At 38.7% G+C, this 11041-nt stretch overlaps 1 protein-coding gene across 1 annotated transcript in view; it reads left to right on the top strand.

The window, feature by feature from the left end:
• The first annotated feature begins 7194 nt into the window (after nt 1-7194).
• The window catches only part of LOC131166870 (ATP-dependent helicase BRM), a 35437-nt gene continuing 31590 nt past the window's right edge, over nt 7195-11041 (top strand). The window contains exons 1-2 of the mRNA XM_058125481.1: nt 7195-7877; nt 9674-11011. Of these exons, the coding sequence (XP_057981464.1) occupies nt 7680-7877; nt 9674-11011 (1536 nt within the window). The 5' untranslated portion in view covers nt 7195-7679. The remainder of the gene's footprint in view (nt 7878-9673; nt 11012-11041) is intronic.

Here is an 11041-nt window from a genome sequence, read left to right as displayed (position 1 = left end):
ATGCCCAACAATGCTCGATGGTATGTTTCAGGGAATTGGCATGATACACGCACCAAGCATCTGAGTCATACCAATACGAGAAAGGGGGTATGACAGGAGTCCCTGGAATGGTTGAAACCATGTTTTGTTACTTCAATTGGGGGAATAAGTCTGAATATTTCATTGGAATAGGGGTCTATTTTTCTAATATTCCTCTGGATGCCCCTTTCTTGTGTTCGGTGAATCAACTAGGCAAGTATAGGATCGAGAGGAACCATTTGAGGCCTCATGCCTGCATGTGCAATCTGATTAACGGTGGGTCTAAAAGCAAAATTTTTCTTAGGCCACTGATTTCTGCCTCCCTAATGATAACGCCCCTAAACCATCTGAGCTTCCTCGTCTTTCTTCCTACCCATCCATTTCTTGCTTGATCTCGGGTATGAATCCACACCTTTGGTTTTGTCTGTCTTGATGGCTACCTCAATCCTCTCTCAAGTGGACACCACATCCATGAAATCATGGGGGGTCGCTCCTAGAAGGTGCCCAAAGTAGGGTTCTTTTAAAGTATTCACGAATAGGGAGATAGCCTCCCTATCCTCTACCGGAGGACTCACTTGGATTGTCATATCCCTCCATCTATACGCGTACTCCCGAAATGTTTCAGTGAACTTCTTCTCCATTGTATGTAGAGTCATACGGTCTGGCTCTATTTCAGTCACATGGCGGTATTGGGCTAGGAAAGCATTAGCCAAATCTTTCCAAGTACGGATTCGTGCTCTGTCTTGCTGAATGTACCACCTAACAGTCGTGCTGGTCTAATTATTTTGAAAGCAGTGCATCATTAGTTTTTCATCGTCTGAGTATGCTGTCATTGCCTGACAGTATAACCATAAGTGGGTTTGAGGACACTGGGTTCCATCAAATTTCTCAAAGTCCGAGATCTTAAATTTTGGCAGCAGAGTAATCATTGGCACTAAGCAGAGGTCCGCAAGATCAACAGAGTTGAATGCATTAATCGCTTTAATAGCTCTTAGGCGCTCTTCGAGTACATCACAATGATCCTTGATTTTAGATTTGTTTACTCCCGCCTCTATCATCACCATCAGAGGCATTCCGGCTGCTAGAAATCTGGGCACCAGTGCAATTGGAACAAACAGAGAGACGTTCGATAATGGGTTTTTTTTGTGGCGACCGGCGGATGTGCCAACGTTTGCCCATGAATCGGGGTGGAACTAGGAGCATGGGTAGGATATGAGTCTACCTTGTTGTCCTGCATTTGTACAACCTTCCCTTTACTTGTCAGCAACTCCAATATCTTGCTCATTTTGTTGTTCAATTGTTCTTGTCCTTGTTCGATGCCCAAGACCCTACTTTCTAGCTGCTTCGCCATGATCCTTGCTTTTCTTCTAGTGTTGTAATGGTGGGTAGAGGTGGCCTCAATGTTGGAATTCAGAATTTTGATTCCATCCTAATTTTACAAGAAATTGGGATGTGATTACTTGGTTGGTCGGAGATGAAATCTCATGCATGGATTATGTGTGAATTTATGCATGGGTGCATGTAATGCAACCTAAATAATCATTTGGCCAGAGTTCTAGGAAAAACCCTATCTGTTAATGGTCTCGGGAATGATCTATTTTCCCCTTAGTAGGGTACTTTGGGAGATAAAATTTGACTTTTTCATAACTGAATTTTCGAAACATTGGCCAAGTGATATGGATGCCTAAGTAAATGCAGAACATACAACACAAAGCATTTGCCAAACATATGTACAACAATGGTATTAAAACATGTGGAGAAGGATGCAGCTCATGTCCCAACCTCAAGGTAGTTTTGTATACACACAAGATTCTCTTAGGCTCTATTGTAGGCAAAGGATTCTAGATAATCATGTGTAGTTAGGCTCTAATCCTTACTGACGGCAGGTCCCCAAATTGAACTTCAATCCTCCTTTATAGGGGTTCAAAAAAAGCCCGCATTGAGCGGAGTGGTTTGCAGGTCCCATCAGGCTCTGCCACGAAGGGACTAACGCCATTACACTCCTATCTAATCCTAGTAGGGAAAGCTTGGGCATAAGGTGTGCGAGAGTGTGTGAAATCATCTTTTCTGCCCAAACCCTCTACCCCACATTCATCCATATGTTTACCAAAAATATTCACAAGCAATCTCATGCTTATTCAATCAATAAAGGAGACAAAGTATTTATAGTTGATCACAAGCTTATTTAATAAACAACAAAGTATTCACAATTAATCACATGTTTATTCATGGTATTCACAATTAAAGCATAGTATTCCAGATATTCACAAAATATTTGTGCAATGAAATATTCAAATGTATAAACAATATTTACAAAATGAAACAGAGTAATCAAAAGACTTATCAAATTTGGAATTCAGGATAATTATCGATTAATTATTGGTTCGACTCTCAGAGTCCCCAGCGGAGTCATCAAGCTGTCGCGACATTCCTAGATGCGAACTAGACAAGAGGTGGTGAAAAAGGTGATTTTAAAATGATATTTTCGTGGAAAACAGTGGTGTAATGGAGTTGCCACTAACCTTTTAGTGTGGTTAGAGTACTTGATTACTACCCAATTAAGGGTAGAATTGGTTTGTGTTATTAGAGCCGGGATCGGGAGTTCAGTTATGTGAGGGGAAGGTATGAGCACCCCCTACACGCTTGTTCTTATGAACGATATCTAATTAATCAAAAATTTTCCACAAGTTAAATTTAATAAGCCTTTAAAATTACTCTGTTTTAAAAATTGCAAAGAAAATGCACAATAAAAATACTATATAAGTATTCCCTTATAACCCAGCCATACCATACTCCGAAGAGCTCATACCCTTTTGTTGCAATCATAGGGAACAGACAATCAAGAAAATAAATTATGAAAATATCTTCCGTGATTTTTGAAGTTTAGGGGTTTTCTCTAAGTATGAAAAATAATATTCCGGGAGGTTTTTTGAATTTATTTAGGGATGAAAATTTTGTAAAGATGAGTTTCCTGAAAAATATTTTTATATTTCTTTGCAATTTTTCTGAATTTTATAACAATTTTTGATATTTTCCCCAAATTTTGAAATAACAAAAAGTCAATCAAAGAAAAATGATGAAAGTAAGGAAATATTTCGAGATTTTTATTTTCTTTGACTTTTTGTGATTTTTTCTAAAATATTTTTATGATTTTTCCCAATACAAAGGCAATTTTTCTAACCTTAAAATATTTTTGGAATTTTTATAACTTTTTATTATTTTTATGATTTTTTTCAAGCACAAAAATAATTTTGTAATTCCCAAAATATGTTTTTGAATTTTTCTATAATTTATCTGATTTTTTTTGGGATTTTTATGAATTTCTATGAATTCTTAAAGTTTAAATAATATAATAGTAGGTTGAACCGGTTCCATACCGATTTAGAGGACCAGATCGATTCAAAGAAGAACTGGTCAAAGAAGGGAAGCTGGTCAACTTGTTTTAGGCATAGTTAAGGCCAATGCCACGTGTCAGGGCTTGATTGGGCAAGCATGCTGTTAAGGATCAGTGTGGTGGCTTGATCCTAACCATCCACTGAGGGGTAATGATGTGACGATAGGGCAATTGTTGCGCTCGGATTGATGACATGGAGGAATCCTCATTGCCCCTAAGAAGCACACATTGGACGACAATTTGCAAAAGCATGCAGAATCGTGCGACTACGCCATGTGTCATGATCTAAAAGCTCCAAGCACGAATCATACTTAAACTAGAATTTTCCAATCCTTCCATTTTCATTCCCTTCTCTCCCTTAGGGTTTTCTCTTTCTCCTAGGGTTTCTTTGCCTCCTCTCTCTCCAACCAAAGCTCCAACCTCCATCTCCTCTCTTCCCTTAGTCTCCTCTAACCTTCTCCCTCTGCCATCTCTTCTCTCGAGCTCCATGAAACCGAAACCTGGTTCAAGCTCTCCTTTTTCTCTCTTCTTCTTCTTCTTCTTCGTCTTCTTCGAGAGGATCTGCTAGCATTGGAGGTTGTAGTGGTGTCTTCATCAGACTAAATTGTGGGAATATATCTAGTCTCCTCCCAGGCTTCGGCCTTTCCCATTCTATTGGAAAATCAAGAGGCGAATGATGAGTCATCTTCTCCTTTTTCGGGTGCCATGGACACAACCTCCCTTCTCCTCCTCTGACAGCCGTGAGACATCCCCGGTAAACTCTTGGATAGTGAAAGAGCCAAAAGAAGACTGGTCGTCGGCTTGCAAGAGATATCTGGGAGAAGACGTTGATGTCGAGGGAGAAATTATGAAATTTGAAGACAGAGACACTGGTTCAGTTTGCCTTTGTAACAAGGCAGATGAATGGAGTTCGAGTGCAAGGCCGACAAAACTCAACCAGAAGTTTCTATTTTAAAAGCTAAGTATTCTCTTTTTCTTTTCATTGATCATTGTTGGTTATGATCCGAAGGTTGGAGCTCATATTCTAAGTTGGAATGTTGTTGATTTTTTTGCAATTGATTGAATGATGTTGATATTTGTTGTTGATTTTGGGGCTTATGGTTCGAGGGGTTTCAGATTAGGGTGTCGAGTTGAAGATATGTCCACTCCTATCAACCCGGTGAGTGGTGCAATAGGGTTGACTCGTACGAGTCAACTCGAGTGAATCATGTGCTTGCAGGCACGTGTGGACTTTAGGCTTTGGGTCAGCTCTTTGGGCTTGTCTAATGGGCCTTGGAGTTTTTAAAAGTGAGTACGGGTCTGAGTTTAATTTAAAAAAAATGGGCTGGGTTATTTTCACAAAAAACAGGCTCAAGGGTGAAAATTTTAAAAGTTGGGCCTTAGTTAAATTTTGAAAACAGGACCGGGGTTAAATTTTAAAAAAGGCTTGGGGTGAAGTTATTTTAATGGGTTTGGGGTATTTTGAAAAAGGTTATGGGTTAGTATTTGAAAACTGGGCCTTGGGGCGAGTTTAAAAAAAAAAAACAGGCTTGGGTTAGTATTTTGAAAGCTGGGCCTCTGGGTGAGTTTACAAACAGGCCCATGGTTATGATTTTTATAAGGATACCCAGAGTTTATTATTATTATTTTCTTAAAACAAAAGGCCAAGTTAGGCCTCGGGTAACTCAAAAAAAGGATTTGGGTTGGCTAAGAGAATCTGAACCTTAGTCAAATTTGAATTCGGATCAAAAGATCCAAACCCTAGTTCAAGGCATTGGTTCAGGTCTAATGCCACAACTCAGGTTCACAAACGAACGTGAGGCTTAGATATGAGTTCCTATATTCAGAGTCACATGGTATTGCACATGAATTATAGACATGAAGAGAAGAGAATTAAGTTTTACCTCAGGTCCCTTTAGTCTTCTTATCCTCTTTTTTTATCTGATTGTTTGTTTGGTGTCTGGTTTGGTACTCTGCTTTCTTTGCTCTTTGCTTCTCTGCTTTCTTGGTTCTCTGTTTCTTTTTTTGTAATGCTCTAATTATCTATAGAGTTTCTGCAAAGCTTCTTTCCCTCTTTCAAATTCCAGAGAGTTTCTCTCTAAAGCTCTTTGATTTTTCTCCCTAAACTTCTGCAGGGATTTTTTTTTGCTATGCTTTCTGCCTCTTCTTTTCAATTCCACAGGGTTTTCTCTAATGCCCTCCACATTGGTCCCCTTGCTATAGGGTGAGCCTCCCTATTTATAGGGAGGCTTAGGGGTCCTATTGGTGCCAAAAATTCACCCTGCTAACCAATTTCTCCTCTTTATTCTCTACACTGGCAGGGAATAATTCTAACAAACTCATTCTTCGCACATGTGATTGTATTTTTTATTTCTTTTATTTTTGAATTTCCGTTGTTAACTAATTGTGCTATTTCTATCTTCTGGGCACAGGTGATTTGAGGGATGCATTCAATTTGGCCTAGGTGGCAACCTAGGAGTGGAGGACTTGGCATTTTATTTACTTTTTGTATTTTTCTTTTAGGTGTATTTGGTTTGGATTGTGGATATACCCATGTGTTTCCTTTCTGCAACATTTATTTGTACCCTCTCTATTTTTCGTAGTTTTCATTTTTTGTATTTTTATACCTTTTTTGTATGCATTTTTTAGTATGTGGGTGCGTGCTAGGTGCTTGTAGTATCACCCTGTACCTTACAAACCCCGGCGTGTGTCCTTCCCTTAATAAATTGTGACTTCATGAGTGTTTTTTTTTTTTTTTTTTCAATTTTTACTTACGGACTACCAACTTTGCTCAAAAGACTACAGATAATAAAAATAACTTTAAGGTTTTACCATTGTACCCGATTCTAAAATTAAAAGACAAATTATTTGAAAAACCTAATTCAGGAGTTCTAACTCAAGATCTAAGAACCTAACTCAATACTTGGAATTAAAATTTGAGAAACTCAATTTTTAAAATGAAAATACTAAAAGGACTTGATCTAAAATTTATCTGAAATATTGGGACTCATTTTTTCGAAGAATTAATTTTTGAAGGCTTGATTAAAAATGACGGACCCTTGGACTCGACTTGGAAAATATATGGCTTGTTTCATAACCATTGGATTGAGAAAAAAGATTAATTTTGCAGCTAATAGAAATTTTATAAAAACTCAGTGCAAAAAGGACTCAAGACTTTCCTATAATACCGGGACTCATCTTGAAATAGAAAGACTCTACTTTGGAATAATTGAGACTCCAATACGAGACCCAATTTTTTTTTACGAAGATTCAATTGAAAATAAGCCGGGACTCTATTTCAAAATAGAATAATTAGGACTTGATCGACCTTAAGATCTGCATTTTCAGGAAAGCCTGGAGAAAATTAAGGTGTCTACAAGAATAGCTAAGTATTTATTGGGTGAAAAACGAAGGGGCGGAAGATGGGGTGATATTTATATTTTTCATAACAAAAATCATAATATTTAATTTTTATTTTTTTAAAATAATTCAAAATTAATAAAAAAAACAAAAAATAAAATAAACACGTTATAAAATTATTTTTGGACTAAATAAAAAAACCGGCATCACACGGGCTTACAGTTTCTGAAATCTAAACAAAAAAACCAAAAAAAAAAAAAAGAAAAAAAAGAAAAAAAAGAAAAAAAAGAAAAAGAAAGCTGCAGGGGTGTTTGATGTAGATATTGAAAATTTCAGGGGCAAATTCGATAACTCACTCTGCCTCAAGCTTTTTTCGGGTAGTTATAACCTCAGTTAACATTAACCCAACGAAAGAGTTTAGAAGTATGATAAATATATATAAGATATTACCACATACAGAGTCACGCGACATCTTCGAAAACCCGAGAAGGAAAACAAAAATTAGGAAACGAATCCAAAGAAGGGAAAGAAATAAAAATGAAATTCATAGAATAGCTTAGGGTTTGACTGAACGCACCAGAGAGTGCGAACCCCAAAGCCGAATAACACCCGATTCCGGCAACTTCGGACCTCTCCGGCACGCCGATCGCTTCATTGGTTGAACCATTTGCCTCACGCCAAACATCCGCGGAGGTCCACTTCGTGTTAGCAGCGGAAACATCTGGTTTAGAGAGAGAAAGCTGTCGAATCTAGAGAGAAAGTGTGGGGGGAGAGGGAGGGAGTGTTGGGGTTTTTGAACGTTAGGATCGTGGGACAAAATAGGTGTTCTTTACTTTTGAAAGGGGTTGGGATGGGTTGATTTGGGTGTTTTTGATCTTGGGTTTTTGTCTTTTTCGTTTTTTTTTTTTTTGGTTTTTGTTTTTTGTGCATGCAATCTGGGGGTGGGCCGCAGCAAGGCCGCGGGGCCGCCGGAGGTGGCGTCGGCGGTGGAGCCCCTGGTCGGAGTCCGGGTTCGTCGGCATCACCGTCTTCTTCGTCATCTGCAGTGTCAACGCCGCACTTTGGATTTGATTCGATGCAGCAGCAACAGCATCAGCGGCAGCAGCAGCAGATTGGGTCTAGGCAGGTTAGTAATTTGTGTTTGATTGTGTGCTAATTTGATTTAATTTTGGTTGGATTGTGTTACTTTGATCGAACTGCTATGTGGGTTTTGAATTTGGTTTTTTAGGCAATGGGGTGGATGAACTGTGTTATTGATGGGGTTGATCGGCGCACCCTGATGCGAGTGTTAATACTTTACATGTTTGATTATAAGCTCTGTTGGGTGTGAATTAATAGCATTTTAGAAGTGAATTTCTGGCTTTGTAAAGCTAAAATTGTTCCTCTTTTTTTTTTTGGTGTTTGAAGCAAGAAAAGCATCTCCAAAATGCTAGTTCGGATGTTAAGGATTTATTTTGTGTTAAATTCTGGCTAATGATGGAGTCAAACCAGCCAGGTCTTAGTATAGAAGGGAAACTAGTGGTGACATTGAATGGTGAGTTGCTTAGCTATAATTGGCCCACAACTAAGCTCAATTCGACTAAACTTTAATATCAGCTGCTTCATGGTGAGCTGAATGCATTGTTTTTCCATTCAGCTTCATCTAGGAATCAGGGCCATTTCCTATGGCAATGTATAGGCCATAATGTCATTTGTTGTGGTGCTGTATTTACTATATCTTTCATTCTCTTTAATGTTTGCTTTGCAACATTTTGAATGGTGTGTGGTGATGAAATGAGGAATATACCATTTTAGGCTAGTGAAGTTACTCATTTTTGTAAGAGTTTAACTTATGTGAGTATACCTTAGGTTTGATTTATGGAAGAATCTGAAGTTCAATCATGTTTGCATTAGAATGGCAAGCTTCACTTATAGAATCTTTTTAAGTCAAAATCAAATTCAAATTTTGTATGCCTTGTCTCTATACCATTTTGCTGACACTGTTTACATTTTATTTCTACGTCCTGAGTTGTTTATGGTAGAATTTATGCGCTATTGTTGTAAGTCTATTGTTTCTTCTTGCTTGTATGGCTTGTCTGTATATTATTTTGCTGACAGTGATTACATTTTATTTCTACTTTCCGAGTTGTTTGCAGTAGAATTTATGCACTTATCTTGTAGTATATTGTTTCTTCTTGCTTCCATTTTTTTTTTCCTGTTTGAATTGCTATTTTGGACACACGCTTGTAATCCTATTGTAGTTAGGATTTTCATCTATATTTACATAAAGCTCCCAATGCATTCTTGTAATAAATGTTTGTGTTGACCTAGAACTGTATTGTACCCTATCCAAATTGGTTCCAATTATTTTATTCTAAATCCTGAACTAGAGATTGTGTTTTCTTTAAAAAATGATTCATTTTATGCACATTGTTTGTATGTAGAATATGTGGACATACTTCATTAGTAAGGGTAAATTTTAAGAATGCCAGTACTATCACCATCATTGATGGGTATGAAATCAGTGATTGATAAAAATGTATTGCTGCCATTTCAAATATTGTTCTTGTTTCTGCATCATTTCTATTTTCTGCAATTGCGCATCTTTGATGATTGATTCATATAATTTAAAACAAATGAAGGCTATGCAATTTTCAGGGGACACCCAACTGCACCCTCAATGCAAGCTGGGATTGTGTTTTCTTTGAGAGCATAAACTACAACCACAATAGAAGTAGTTTCGCTAAAATTTGATTCATTTATTGAGTAATTTATGATAGTCGTTTCTTGCTTTAAAAATTCTAAATTTTTCTTTACATCCCTAGTTTCTTTGTTTTGGATTTCTAGATTATATTGCGAATGATATATACATGGAATTTTATATGGAATGATGTATTTATGTCACTTAGGCTTCAATTTAAATTTTGAATATCTTCAATGTAGTCATTACAGCAACAATTACTAAGAAAACCAGAAGGAAATGAAGCTCTTCTAGCAGCATATCAAGCTGGTGGTCTCTCTGGAATCATGGGAGGAAGCAATTTTGCTTCGTCTTCTGGCTCCATTCAAATGCCTCAACAGCCCAGAAAATTTATTGATTTGGCTCAACAACATGGTTCCTCTCACATCCGAGATGAGGGACAGAATAAGAATCAAGGCGTTGAGCCACAAATGCTTAATCCAGTTCATCAAGCCTATTTGCAATTCGCTTTACAGGCTGCCCAGCAGAAGTCAGCCATGGGAATGCAATCACAGCAGCAAGATAAAATGGGATTAGTGGGCCCTTCATCTGGGAAGGACCCGGACATGCGGATGGGAAACCCAAAAATGCAGGAACTCATTCCTAGTCAGGTGGTGAACCATGCTCAGGTGTCGTCATCCAAGAAATCAGCGGAACACTTTGTTCGCAGTGAGAAGCAGATGGAGCAAGGACAGCAGCCATCCTCTGATCAGAGGAATGAGCCAAAGCCTCCCAGCCAGCCGACAACTATGGGACATATTGGAAGGCCTATGCAGGCACCGCAGGCTCAACATGGCATCCAAAATATGTCAAACAACCAGCTGGCAATGGCGGCGCAGATGCAAGCAGTGCAGGCCTGGGCACTTGAGCGCAACATTGACCTGTCGTTACCTGCAAATGCCAATTTGCTGGCTCAGCTAATTCCACTCATGCAATCTAGGATGGTTTCACAGCAAAAATTAAATCAGAACAATGCGGGTGTACAGGCATCTCCAGTTGCAATATCAAGGCAGCAAGTTGCCTCGCCTCCTGTCGGAAGTGAAAATTCTCCCCATGCTAATTCATCAAGTGATGTGTCTGGGCAGTCTGGCTCTGCAAAAGCCAGGCCGACCGTTTCACCTGGTCCTTTTGGATCAACTCCAAATTCTGCAATAGTTAACAATACCAACAACAATCCAGTGCAGCAGTTTGCCGTTCATGGCCGAGAGAACCAGCTTGCTCAAAGACAGTCGATTGTGATTGGAAACGGGATGCCTCCTATGCATCCTCCACAGCCATCTGTGAGTGCTAGCCAGGGTGTGGATCAATCTTTGCTTGTGAAAAATACCTTAACTGGTGCAGAAGCTGTCCAAATGCAACACCTCAGGCAGTTGAATCGATCATCTCCTCAATCTGCAGTTCAGTCAAATGATGGGAGCTCGGGGAGCCAGTTATCATCTCAGAGTGGACCAGCAAACCAGATGCCACAACAGCGTTTTGGTTTCACTAAACAGCAGCTCCATGTTCTTAAAGCACAAATTTTAGCATTTAGGCGTCTAAAGGTCTGTCAATTTATCTTAATTTCTACTTTG

The sequence above is a fragment of the Malania oleifera genome, chromosome 10 (genome assembly GCF_029873635.1).
Source record: "Malania oleifera isolate guangnan ecotype guangnan chromosome 10, ASM2987363v1, whole genome shotgun sequence".
Lineage (NCBI taxonomy): Eukaryota > Viridiplantae > Streptophyta > Magnoliopsida > Santalales > Ximeniaceae > Malania > Malania oleifera.
This window is presented reverse-complemented; position numbering and strand designations above follow the sequence as displayed.